The sequence below is a fragment of the Stegodyphus dumicola genome, chromosome 5 (genome assembly GCF_044657685.1).
Source record: "Stegodyphus dumicola isolate Sdum_Otavi_A_Nest chromosome 5, ASM4465768v1".
NCBI lineage: Eukaryota > Metazoa > Arthropoda > Arachnida > Araneae > Eresidae > Stegodyphus > Stegodyphus dumicola.
The window spans coordinates 228,901,870-228,916,158 of NC_140772.1; the positions used below are offsets into that span (position 1 = coordinate 228,901,870).

At 33.9% G+C, this 14,289-nt stretch overlaps 2 protein-coding genes across 5 annotated transcripts in view; one reads left to right on the plus strand and one right to left on the minus strand.

Annotated features, from left to right (window-relative positions):
• The window catches only part of Pur-alpha (Purine-rich binding protein-alpha), a 98,006-nt gene extending 95,907 nt beyond the window's left edge, over positions 1-2,099 (minus strand). The window contains exons 1-2 of the mRNA XM_035365150.2: positions 1,951-2,099; positions 1,772-1,862 (exon numbers count right to left, since the gene is read on the minus strand). Coding sequence (XP_035221041.1) covers positions 1,772-1,814 — 43 coding nt within the window. The 5' untranslated portion in view covers positions 1,815-1,862; positions 1,951-2,099. The remainder of the gene's footprint in view (positions 1-1,771; positions 1,863-1,950) is intronic.
• A 450-nt stretch (positions 2,100-2,549) lies between these two features.
• The window catches only part of LOC118193981 (solute carrier family 35 member D2-like protein), a 101,176-nt gene continuing 89,436 nt past the window's right edge, over positions 2,550-14,289 (plus strand). For 2 of the 4 annotated variants that reach the window (XM_085817753.1, XM_085817755.1), the window contains exon 1: positions 2,551-2,894. In XM_085817753.1, the coding sequence (XP_085673879.1) occupies positions 2,686-2,894 (209 nt within the window). In that variant the 5' untranslated portion in view covers positions 2,551-2,685. Of the gene's footprint in view, positions 2,895-14,289 lie in introns of all 4 variants that reach the window. The other 2 variants (XM_085817756.1, XM_085817754.1) reach the window with 2 other exon arrangements.

Genomic DNA, 14,289 nt, shown 5'->3' on the forward strand with positions numbered 1-14,289 from the left:
AATATTTAAATTATTTCCATGCACGTTTACTTCAACTAAAACGTATACCAAATTCCTACAAACATAAAATTCACAAAATAACTATCATTTAATTAAAATATAATTAAATTCAAAAACACTACTTAAAATATAAATGAGCACATACATTAAATTAATACATACATAAATACCCATTTCGAATTCACTTTAGTTACGGCCATGGGATCCAAAAATTCACGAACACTGTTTCACACAACACAGAATAAAGCCAAATACAAAATTTCCAGATTTTTTCCCGATTTCCCCCCTTTTCCGATTAAAGAACCGTAATTCGTCCATTAATATCACATGATCTCTCATTTCCCTCACACAAAATAATGCGTAATCGGAACTGAGTACTGCTCACATTATTATCAAAGTCCCAGGCAGTAACCTTTATCGCCTCCAAAATGTCGCCAAACTACCAGTTATATGATTTCCCCCTCATTTAAAGGATACCAGATGCTTTAACTTTCAGTACCTACTTAAATTTAATGCATTGCTTGACACAGGCAATTGATTTGTTAACCCCAAGTGACTCTCAACTCGCAAGTCACTGACGACCAGCACCTTTGATGGACACAGTGAACTTAATTTTTAAAAGTTACATAAATTTATTGAACCTGCCTCACACTTGAGATATACGGTTTTAGGGTAAGTGACCATTAACTTGCATATCACGAGTAACAGATAATTTTATTAGAGATTAAGCATTCTAAAACATTAGGAAAAGTAATAATTACCCATAAGATTTATCTAAAATTATTACACAATGGCATATTGTTTTCAGAATGCATTTCACAATATCTTAAAATTTTTATGTTTTAAGGAAACAGCAAAATATTTCTTCACATACTGCACATTACTAACTGTACAATCATGCTGGTAACAGTGTTGGTTAAAAATTAATGTCACTAAAATAGCAGGATGCATCAAAATTTTCTAGAATTCATCAATAAAGCACAGAAATTGAGATGAATATCCAGAACTCTTAGATGACCTACTCATATTCTTAAAATTGGAACAGAATTTAGAAACTACTAAGAACAGCCAATATTACCGAAAAAGTTAACCATAATTTGCCTAAGGAGATAGAACTAAAAGCAATTTTTTCTTCTTTGATTGTTAACATTATATACATCAGTTCAAACGCAGAGCTCAATAGTTTCATCGGATACACAGGAAGTTTTATTTTACCAAATAAACATTATCGGCTTTACACATAGCCCTATTCAAAAAAGAAACGGGCATAACTTTAGATATTTCACATTACTTAGTGAAGTACAGCAAGCTATACCTTCACATAGCACTTTTAAAACATGTTTACATAGCCCCTATTTAGGCTGTATAAAAGGTTTTCGCCGGCTATTGAGCTAAAATATGTGCAATTCCATCATAGAACATGTTTCAGAACACGCATCGGAAACCAACATACTGCAGGAAAAGAAGCCATAGAAAAAAAAACATGGGCTTAAAAATTTAAAATATACGACGAAACAATAGATGCCGAAAGAGAGATGCAAAAAAACAGCTGAAACAAACACAAAAATTCATCAATCTTAATATTATACTATGAACATGACTATTGCCTTCCTCGCCATGTTTGCTTAAAATGAACCCGCCAAATGAAACAAAATTTTAAAATGATACCCGGTAGAACTCTTTTTCCAATAAAATGACAGTAACAGTATTCAATTAAATTTATGTAAAGTATATGCTACCAAATAAAGAATAAAACAATTTGTAAACATACTTTGGGCAGGATGCTGTTCATCCCCACTTTCTCGGTCCGACATTATATCTTTCCACGAATACTACTTTAACCTCGAACTAGCACTCGCCTCCTGAAAAGCAAGATAGAAAAGCAAGTATTTTTTTTTTTTTTGTACTTCACTTTTAAGAATCTACTGAAAAATATGTCGCGAAACTTACCATCATTCTAAAACGTTATATACACAAAAATTTACTTAATAAACTACATCACCTAAAACATTAGAGTTAGATAAATTTTTTTCATCAAAGTATCGAATTTAACAAAGTAGCAAAGCAAGTCATATAGAAACAGGTTTTTTTTTTCAGTCTTCATGCAGTGATTAAATGTAAGATCGTTTATTTAAATAATTTAATTCTGAATGCTATGAAAAATAAAATAATTCTTACACTTCGGTAATGGAATGTATTCTATATATTGGAGCTAAATAAATCTGATTTCAAATAAAATATTTTTTTGTCTGAGATATAAAAAAATTTAAATCTTGGAATGGTTTTTAGAATTTTTTTGCATGATAAACTGCATGCAAAATAAAGTTATTTTTTTCTTTTTTTAATATTTGTAATAAAAAAGGGAAGAAAAAGATTTATTTTCTTAGTAGTAATTTAATATTAGAAATATTTTAAAATAATTTTTTCACCTGAATTTTAATATATGATTTATTGTTGTTTTTATAAATATATTTTTCATTTAAGATTTAAAAAAATTATGTGCACTGTAGCTGAGCCTACATATTCGCATACGATTTAGTTTAACTGTGATTCCGTACCTTTCGTAGCGAGTTTGTTTACCTTTATGTTTATGTTCTATTCACTCTATGTAAAGTAGGGTTTTTGACATTAAAAGCGTAAATTAAATTAAATTTTTCAACTGCTGTGAATTTTTTTAAAACTGTAATGAAAGACCATTTATTTAAATCTTCAGACTGTTTAAGTACCTCAAGTAAAAATGCACATGTCATGATTTCATTGCCTGCTGCTGATATTAACAGAGTTACTGCCGAAAATGTGAATCCTTTCTTTTGGCGTGTCGTTTCTGCGTTATTTTATGGAATATCATCATTTTTAATTATCGTTGTAAATAAGATAGTTTTGACGAATTACAAGTAATTATAATATCTCTTTAGAACTCCTGTTTTTTTCTGATATGTTTTGTTTGTATTTGTATTTCGCTTTTAAGAGTTAAAGCTGAAATTCAAGTTTACAGAATTGTTATTTTTTGTGATAAGATTCAGTAACACTCTGGGGTTTTATTGCAAAATACTGCATGTTGATACTGTGCCCATTTGTGCAAAATTATTTTTTCTGCGATGTATATTACTAAAACTTTTGGTTTAATCCTAGTATCCGGTGCACACGGGATTTGGCGACTTTATGATGAGCAATAAAAACGGGACATATACGATGAGCACTAAACGGGTCATTCAAAGAATATATATAGTTATATACAGTATATATTATGTATATACACACATAGTATATAGTGTATAGTATATAGACGTTCTTTGGATCATTTTTGGTGTTGGCAATAATTTTCAAAATCGCGCCAAGGCTGCACCGTATACTAGGATTTTACCAAACTTTTGGGAAAACTATTATATTTTCGGTGATTTGACTTTATGTGAAATTCAGTGAAATGGTTGTAACTTTTATAAAATTTGTCGTTATATCTTATATAATCTGCTATTATCATAGCAATGTGCAAGGTGATAAAAATAAAAACAAAGAAAATAAGAGAGGAAAATGTATATTGTGGTGATGGCGATAAGGAGCGCGCCTTGCACCCTCCGATAAGTGTGGCAACCCTAGAGGAGAAGTTTTTTACAAGTAGCGAGCAGAGCGAAACAGGCAGGCTGTTGGGGAATGTGCGCGATGTTCCGAAATAAAGCTTAATTAATGTTGTGCACTATGTCTTGTTAATATTTATATTAATGCAGTAAGAACATAATCTGTGATATGGAATTCGAGGATTGGTGGTAAAAACATATAGGAAATCACCATAATGGTAACCCGGACTGTGTTAAATCGTATGAACAGTTCTCAAGCACTTTCGGTTTTGACTACAAGCCATCACTCAGATCTCTAAACCAGAAGTAATGGATTACATCGGTTTTCATCCTCCGAATCACAGATGAGTAGTAATTATAGATCATTTTATAATTCTGTTTTCTACTTATCATTTAATTTCATTTTCTTTAGTTACATTTTTGCTTTTATTTTGGCTTAAAACCTTGCACAATGTCTGATGTTCATGCCGTCCAAATTCCGGTTTATAACCGATCAGACCAATCTTTATGGTTTATTATGTGTGAAAGTACCTTTGCTCTTGCCACCCCAAACCTATCACAGAATCCATTACTAAATATAATTATGTAGTTGCTCATCTTCCTCCAGATATTGCATCAATAGTGCGGGATTTACTTATGAAACCAGACCCTATTGTTCCATATGCAAAGCTTAAAACTGAGTTAATAAATTGTTCGGGAGAATCTTCTCAGCAAGAAATTCGCCAAATATTATCTGGAGAAGAATTAGGTTCTCGAAAACCTTCCGATTTGCTTAGAAATATGAAACGTCGAGCAGAATCTTTAAATGTTCCTGATAACTTAATGTTAGAATTATTCCTTCAATGTTTGCCTTCGACTGTTCAGTCTATTTTGGCAGCGGTTTCCAATTTAACTGTAGATAAAGCTGCAGAAATTGCCGACAGAATTTTAGAAGTAAATCCAACCCCAGGGACTTGTGCCGTTTCTCTCACAGTCGATCAGTCTCTTGAGGATAAATTATTTAAACAAATAGAAAAATTAAACAAACGTATTGATTGCATTTCTCTTTCTCGTGGTAGCTCGCCAAATCGCGGAGATCGCAATAGGGAAAGAAGCAATTCCAAAAGGAGAGATTATTCTGTTTACTGGTATCATAGACATTTTGGGAAAAAATGTAGAGATGACAAATGTACAAAACCTTGTTCATGGCAGGGAAACGAAACCAGCAAAGAATAGAGGCGACTTATTCTTTGCCTAAAGTTTCACGTCGCCTGTTCGTTCGTGACCGTAGAACAAACCTTTCATTCTTGGTCGATACCGGCTCTGACGTGTCCTTACTTCCAGCAAATAATTCTCAAAAACGGAATTCGTCCCAACAAACACTTTTCGCTGCTAATTCTTCTACTATTCATGTTTATGGTCAAAAAACACTTTCTTTGGATTTCAAATTAAGACGACAGTTTACATGGACTTTTCTTATAGCAAATGTTAGTACACCCATTCTTGGAGAAGATTTTCTCCATTTCTTTGAATTGGTGCCTGATCTCAGAAACAAATGTCTCAAAGATTTAAAAATGCATTTTAAAACCGTCGGGTGCGTGAAAAATGCAAGCATTTATTCAGTAAAAACTGTATTTAGTGATACACCATATCACAAAATTTTAAAATAATTTCCTTCAGTTACTAGATTACCAGATCCTAACCAACCTGTTAAACACAACACAGTTCATTATATCATAACTAAAGGTCCACCTGTGGTTGCAAAACCTCGTCGGTTAGCTCCAGATCGCTTAAAAATAGCAAAACAAGAATTTCAAACTATGATGCAATTGGGGCATTTGAGACCTTCGAGCAGCAATTATGCATCCCCACTTCACATGGTTCCAAAAAAGGGAAGTCTGGAATGGAGACCTGTAGGAGATTATCGAGCATTGAACGCTCAAACAATAAAAGACAAATATCCTATTCCATGCTTAGCCGATTTTACTGCTGCATTGCACGGTACTAAAATTTTTAGTCATGTCGACCTGATTAAGGCATACTATCAAATACCAATTAACCCAGCCGACATCCACAAAACCGCCATATGCACACCATTCGGTTTATTCGAAAGTACCCGTATGCAATTCGGCTTATGCAATGCATCCGCGACTTTTCAACGTTTTATAGATGAAGTCACGCGGGATTTAGAAGGTGTTTACCTTTCGTCGATGACTTGCTCATAGCCTCTAAAGATTCTGAGGAACATTGCAGGCATTTGAAAGCTTTATTTTCCAAACTTCAGGAATAGGGACTTTGCATAAATGTTTCAAAATGCACCTTTGGTCAAACGTCTATTGATTTCTTAGGTTTTCACCTTAGTGAAAACGGAATTCAACCTCTTCCTGACAAAGTCAAATTTATTTTAGATTTTCCTCAACCTACCACTCTCACTCAGCTTCGCCGATTTTTAGGCATGTTTAACTTTTATAGATGTTTCATACCTAAAGCAACACATATTCTTTCTCCTTTAATAAAATTGTCAGAAGGCTATATTAATAAAAAGAAATCTCGTTCTCGTGTTCAGGATTCATCCCCACAATTAAATTGGAACGAGAATGCTGAACAAGCCTTTATTGCTGCCAAAAATGCCATTGCTCAGGCTACCCTTTTGAGACACCCTATTCCCGGAGCCCAGCTAAGCATCTGGGTAGATGCCTCAGACGTCGCAATCGGCGGCACACTTATGCAGTTGTCTCAACAAACATGGGAACCTATAGTGTTTTTCTCTATGAAACTCAATAAAAGTCAACAGAAATGGTCCGCATACGATAGGGAATTATTTTCAATTTATTCTGCAATTAAGAAATTCCGACACATGTTAGAGGGCAGAAATTTTATAATTTATACGGATCAAAAACCGCTAATATACGCTTTTAAACAGAACCCTCATAAATGTTCACCTCGACAATTGTGCCATTTAGATTTTATTTCTCAGTACTCTACTGATATTAGGCATGTGCAAGGTTCAAAAAACGTCGTTGCTAACGCCCTTTCAAGAATCGAAATTGATTCCATAACAAAATCTCCATTTTTGGATTTAAAAAAATTTTCGGAAGCTCAGCGGCATGATCCGGAGGTACAAGACCTTCTCAAAAACAACACATCATCTTTGAAACTGGAATTTAAACCATGCCAATATTCTGATGGTAATATTCTTTGTGACATATCAACAGACATTCCTCGTCCATTTGTTCCAAATTCTTTTCGCAGACTCATCTTTAATCATCTGCACAATCTGTCACATCCAGGAATGGCAGCTACTACGAAGCTTCTTTGTTCTCGTTATGTATGGCCCGACGTGAAACGTCATATCAAATTGGGAGAAATCCTGTGAATCTTGCCAAAAATCGAAAATTACTAGACATACTAAAGCACCACTGGGCACATTCTCTCTTCCTGATGCTCGTTTTTCAGAAATCCATATGGATATCATTGGACCGTTACCTCCATCAGAAGGCAACGTGTACTTTTTGACTCTAATAGATAGATTCTCCAGATGGCCTGAAGCCATTCCCATCCCGGATATGAAAACGGAGACCATTTGCAGAGCCATCTTCAACTGTTGGATATCTCGTTTTGGCTGCCTATCGATCATAACTACAGACCAAGGTTCTCAAATGAGATCCGCACTTTTTGCACAATTTAGGTGCATTTTAGGTACGAACAGAATCACAACAACAGCCTATCATCCAATGTCCAACGGCATTGTTGAACGATTTCATCGACATTTAAAATCTTCTCTCAAGGCTCACGAGACCAATGACTGGACTGAAACACTACCAGTTGTTATGCTTGGTATTCGGACAGCCGTAAAGGAAGATCTACAGTCATCTTGTGCTGAACTGGTGTACGGCACAACTCTCAAGCTGCCTAGTGATATGATAACGTCATCTAAGATATCTCCGTATGACACTCAATTTATCACGAATCTTCGGCATAGAATGCAGCAATCCAATCCAATAGCAACATCTGCACATTGCCAAGAAAAATGTTACGTAAGTGCTTCCTTAAATCCGTGTACGCATGTATAGTTACGTGTCGATCGAGTAAAGCCACCTCTGTGCCAACCATATACAGGTCCGCATAAAGTTCTTTTTAGAACGAGCAAAACTTTCACAATTGATATTAACGGTCTGAAATCTACTGTGTCTATAGACCATGTGAAACCAGCCTGACAGCTTTTGGACTCTAAATTGCCAGAACTGAAAACAAATAAAGACTTAAAGACAGTTCAGCAGAATAAATCTGCAAACGAACTCTCTAAAACACAAACTGTCATCAGATCGGGAAGACATGTTCACTTCCCTAAGAAACTTGCTTCTTACATAACAATTTAAAACATTTTTTTAAAATTCATATCTTAACATATTTCGGTACTTTTCCGTTTCGCCGGCGCAAATCTCGCCAAGCAGACTTTGTTGGCGACAACATACAGTATACACATAAAAAATGTTAATTCTAAGAATTTTTTTTATTTTGAAGGCATAAACATTTTAATATGGTTTAAAATTTTGTAAAAAGCCAATAAATAAAGACAATAAATTTGTAAAAAGACATTAATTTAAGAATTTACTATGATTTCATGGTTCAAAATCCTGATTCGCTGGTTCGTATCACGTGACCCCAAGCGATCTCATCTCACGTAAACTACGCTACTAAAATCTAATTCGCTCAGTAATTATCTACATTAATTTCAAGTTAATCTTAATTTGGAATACAAGTTTAAATGCAAGAATTATTTCAATTCGTACGAATAGCTTACTCAGAAATTATGTAAAACCGCAGTGCTTTACTTCGCTAGTGCATTCTCATTAGAATTGATGAATTTAATACTTGATTTCGCCTTCGGATGAGTGGTGTAATTGCGTTCTAATTGACTTAGAACTAATTGACTTATTACCGTGAATTGTCTTAGGGGATAAAATTTAAATATCGTGTAAAAATTCTATATTATTTTATGCCAGTATTGAAAGAAACAATCTGATAAGAAATGGCTTCAACTTGTTTTGAAACTGAGGTGTAAAAGGTTACCAGCGAAGATATTCTGTCTGGCATCAGTTAAACCATTATTGGCGACTTTATCGTTTGCGCCGGCAAAACGGAAAAGTACCCATATTTCTTGTTATTTCATGTTTATTATATGTGTCAATACCTTGTTCTTTATTGAATTGCATTTTGATCTTTTCTAATTTTATATTCTAATTTTGTAATCATGTAAAAAATACCCGACAGTACAGATCCTCCGTTTAAAATACCTGACAGTACGGATCCGACTGTTTTAAAATATATTAGCTGATATTTTTTAATGTACTATATAAAAGGAAACTATAATAATAATGCAAAATGAATTAATTTTATTTCTTTTTCAAATAATTTTAAATGAAAAAATAGATTAAAATGTGTAGGGTTTCTCTTATTTTGCATAACAAATTTATTTTATGTTCGATGCCTTTACTGAACTTCTCAACTTCCCCTCACGTTTTCTCACCAGGATATAAATTTAAAATTAAGTGCATATTTAAACGGGTGACTCTGAGTTTATTCAGAGCGTATTTTGCTAGCCAGCGCACGTTTCGTTATTGTTACGCTAGTAAGACTCTTGCCCATTTCGGATTATCATCTCGCCTGTTAGGTTTTTGTGAGCTAACATGTTAGGCATAACTTATGTGCTATCCTGGGGTAGAGTAGACTTTAAGGTACCCCTTGTATTATGGCGAAGTTGTTGTTTCATTTATCGCCAAGTTGTTGTTTCATTTATGGTAGCTTGAGTAGTTGAATGGGCTAATCTTTGGAATATGGTAACAGGTAGTTTGGTGACATTTTGGTAAGGCGATAAAGGTTACTAGCTAGGACTTCAGCAGTGTACATGGATATAGTCAAGAGTGTGCGCAATGCCATTTTTGTGCAATTCTGGGATTTTTTTTTTAAGTGAAAATAGGTTGACGTGTACATGGATGATATGGGCAATTCGTAAAATCGTGGCAAGCAGTGGGCGATTCTGCACTTTGACCCAATTTTGCACCTAATCTTTGTCATGATTAAGCACTTTTGTTCCATAAAAGTTCTAGTATAAGCATAATTTGGCTAGCAGATTGTTGGAAAAAAAATGTTGGAAATGTTGAGTAAAAAAAAATACCGGTTGATCTTTGGATTATGGTAACTTGGCGATTTTTTGGCAAAAATTAACCCTGTTTTTTTTTCGCTGCCATTTTGTCTTCACGAAGTAAAGACATGTTTCTTTTCTTTTTATTTACTCAACACTTTTTCCAACAATCTACTAGCCGAATTACACTTATGCTAGAAATTTTATGTAACAAAACTGCTTAATCATGACAAATATTAACTGCAAAATTGGGAAAAAGTGCAGAATCGCAAACTCCTTGCCGCATTTTTCAAAATCGCACATATACAGTAACCATGTACACGTCGACTTATTTTTACTTAAAAAAAAATCCCAGAATTGCACAAAAATGGCATTGTGCACACTCTTGACTTTATCCATCTAAACTGCTATTTTCTCATAAATTACAAAAATTTGCATGAAAATGCAGGAAAATTTTGTGAATCTTTAAACTCGGTAAAAAACACATATATGAAATTACCTGATCGGGAAAAATTTTATACCCTATCCAAGGACGAACATTTCCACGTATAATATAAATAAAATATCCAAAAACTTTTACCTCTAACTTATCTATTATAAACGTCACCAACGAATGCATAACAAAACATTAAAAATGGTTACAAATACTTAGTGTCAAATATTTAAATTATTTCCATGCACGTTTACTTCCACTCAAATGCATACGAAATTGCTACAAACATATAATTCACAAAATAACTATCATTTAATTAAAATATAATTAAACCATGTACACGTCGACTTATTTTTACTTAAAAAAACATCCCAGAATTGCACAAAAATGGCATTGCGCACACTCTTCACTATATCCATGTACACTGCTTTTTTCTCATAAATTCGAAAAATTTCACGAAAATGCATGAAAATTTTGTGAATCTTTAAATTCGGTAAAAAGGACATGTATGAAATTACCTGATCACGAAAAAGTATATACCCTTTCCAAGGATGAACATTTGCACATATAAAATAAATAAAATATCCAAAAACTTTTCCCTCTAAATTATCTATTATAAACCTCACCTACCAATTTCTAACGCAAACATTAAAAATGGTTCCAAATACTTAGTGTCAAATACTTAAATTCTTTCCATGCACATTTACTTCTACTCAAACATATTCCAAAATACTACAAACATATAACTCTCAAAATCACGATCATTAAATTAAAATATAATTAAATTAAAAAACACTACTTAAAATATAAATAAGCACATACATTAAATTAATAAAAATTAGCTTACAATCCTAATTACTTTAAACTAAATCATTGCTAATAACAATTTTCCAATAATACTAAATTAATTTATTTACTCCTTATATTTAGAACAAAGCATAAAAATAATATCCTCAAATAATTAAAAATACTAACTTACCTAATCTTCTACAGAATCTTGAGTGCATGGTGGTTCACAAAATGTCCATTTTCACCAGATTTCTTGCACCACCATTCAAACTATCTGTAATATCCTTCCTTTCACACAATCTCATTTCATACCCACATGTTGGACATTCATACTTATCCGCAATTAAGCAATTAACGGAATAAAAATTTCAGATTTACTTTATATAGGGCCATGGGATCCAAATATTAAACAACACGGTACTATTCGGTTTCGAGGGCCGTAAAAAATCGCCAAACTACTGTTGATGCCAAAGCTGCCAAAAATAATTGCGGCAAGAAAGGAAGTATAATAGTAAATAACTATCTAAGATTGATGTTTTAATTTAGAATGAAAGGTTAATTTTATATAATACTTTTTTATTATTATAATTTATATAAAAAAGGCTAAACATGACTGAATGGAAGCAAAAGAGTAAATAACTATTTCAGATCATTATTATAATTTATTTATAATTTATATAAGAATTGCTAAACATAACTGAATGAATGTCTGCATTGCTATTTCGCTACCGACTTATCGCTAAAGCATAATTTCATCTCGTTGGTTGTTCAAACGTAATTCTCTATGATGAATGATGCCTTTTCTTTGAAAATATTCTCGTTAAAGTGCAGAATCGCCCACTTATTTGTTTGCCGCTTTTTACAAGGCTAAAAACAATTGGATTTTTGTCAATTTTCTTTGACATTTCAAGTGAAAATAGGTCGATGTGTACATGGATAAAGTCAAAGGAATGCACAATGCCATTTTTGTGCAATTCTGGGATGTTTTTTTTAAGTGAAAATAGGTTGATGTGTACATGGATACCGAGTATGTGCAATTCTTAAAAACACGTCAAACAGTGGGTGATTCTGCACTTTGCTCAAAATTCTATTGCCGACTTTTCGTCATGGGCAATTCCCAAATTGTTAAATCCATAGGATATTAAAAAAGGATTTAAAATAAAAAAAAAAAAGATTTAAAAATTAAACTAGTATTTCAATGGCGTCTTAAGAAATATAGAACTATATAAACTTACGCAATCTGAAATCAGCGGGTACGCTAGATTTGACGTGCTGTTAAATGGGCGCGTTTCCTAGATTTGGCGCTTTTGCGCATATATTTTCGCTGCAATTTTTTACGGTCCTCAAAACGGAATAGTACCAACAACACTGTTTCACAGAACATAGAATGAAACTAATGCTGTACAGCAGATATTTTTAAAAATTTACACCCTTTTCCGATTAAAGAACAGTGATTCGTCCATTAATGTCACATGACATATCTCATGATCTCTCATTTCCCTCACACAAAATAATGCGTAATCGGAACTCGGTACTTCTCACATTATTCCCAAAGTCCTAGGTAGTAACCTTTATCGCCTCCAAAATGTCGCCAAACTACCTGTTACCATATTCCAAAGATCAGCCAAAATACCTTTACTTCGTGAAAACAAAATGGCGTCCAAACAAAAAACTAGCAGGTTGCTGTGGCAGGGTTGGTCACCAAAAAATCGCCAAGTTACCATAATCCAAAGATTAACCGTTGAATGTTATGGAAACCCTATTGTGACATAATCGGGTGCATGATTCTGGGAAATTTTGAATCATGGGATGTTTTGTAAGCATTTTTGTGCTGTGTGTTGGTTTAATTCTTTAGACGGTAGAATGGCCGAATGTAGTAAGATTAATTTGTAATTTGAAGTTTCTGTACAATTTGGAGCGAAAGGGGAAAAGAGCTTTAATTGACTGGTGTGTAAATAAAGGTTTACTTAGTAGCCATTATAAGTGTCCTGTACGTAAGAAGAATATGCGTCTAGTCGAACGTAAAAACCGTTTAGATGGATTTGAATGGGTTTGTAGGAAGAAAGGTTCAGATGGTCACTATGTGAAGTGTTCAATCAGAAAGAGTATCTGGTTTGAAAAAAGGCATTTGAGTATGATTGATATTTTGATTTTTACGTGGCCCTGGGTGTACGAAGCGAATTCGAAAATCATGGTAAGTGAATATTTGCTTTTGGTAGTGCTTAAATGTATAACATGTTTGTCCTTTTTTATGTTATTTTATTGTTTGGTTTAAAATGTATTTCATTGAGATTATGTATTTTTTGGTTTGCCTATATTGTAGAATTGGGTGCTCCTTTGACTTTTTAAGTGAAAATATATCGATGTGTACATGAACAAAGTAAAGGGAGTGCACAATGGAAGTTTGTGCAATTCTGGGATTTTTTTTAAAGTGAAAATAGGTCGTCATGTACATGGATAAAGTCAAAGGAGTGCGCGATGCCATTTTTGTGCAATTCGGGGATTTTTTTTAAAGTGAAAATAAGTCGATGTGTACATGGATACCGAGTTTGTGCAATTGTTTGTCTTGTTATTTTGGCTTTGTGTAGCGGCGGTTTTTGGTGCAAAAATCGCTGTTTCGCCAAAATAACAAGTAAAAGAATTGCACAAAATCGGTATCCATGTACCGCCAAAAATCGCAAAGTTTCGCCAAGGGGTACCCTAAATTATAGTTTTACCCTATCCTGCACTACTGATTTAAAATTTTTTGGTACTTACGTATTAACGCAACCAGGCCAAAATTCGCATAAATCGCCAAATTTGGCAACACTACTTACGGCAACCCTACGTGTTATACGTAGTTTTTCGTTACATGCGGGAGATATGTGCCCTTGAAATGGATGAAAAGAAAGAAAGCAAATAGACGGCAAAGGACTTATTGTGAAAATAGACGAAAGTTTATTTGTAAAAAGAAAAAATAACACTGGGCGTGTACTACCACAGCAATGGGTTTTCGGCGGAATTTGCCGAGAAAAGAAAGAGACTTTTTTGGTTACTGTACCTAACAGAAGTGCCGTTACCCTCATGGAAAATATTTGCGAAAATATCAAGGAAGGAAGCATCATTTATTCGGATTGCTGGAAAGGATACAATACAAGTGAGTTCGAAAATGCTGGATTTCTGCATGGAACTGTTAATCACAAATATAACTTTGTGGGTCCCAACACGGGCGTTCACACACAACATGTAGAGCGCATGTGGGGCTCAGCCAAATGGCGCAACAAAAAACAGAGAGGAACAGCCCGTCATCATCTTGACTCATACCGTATCGAATTTATATGGCGCCAAGCTCAAGCTGTTAATGGCGAAGACGGTTTTCAATCAGTGCT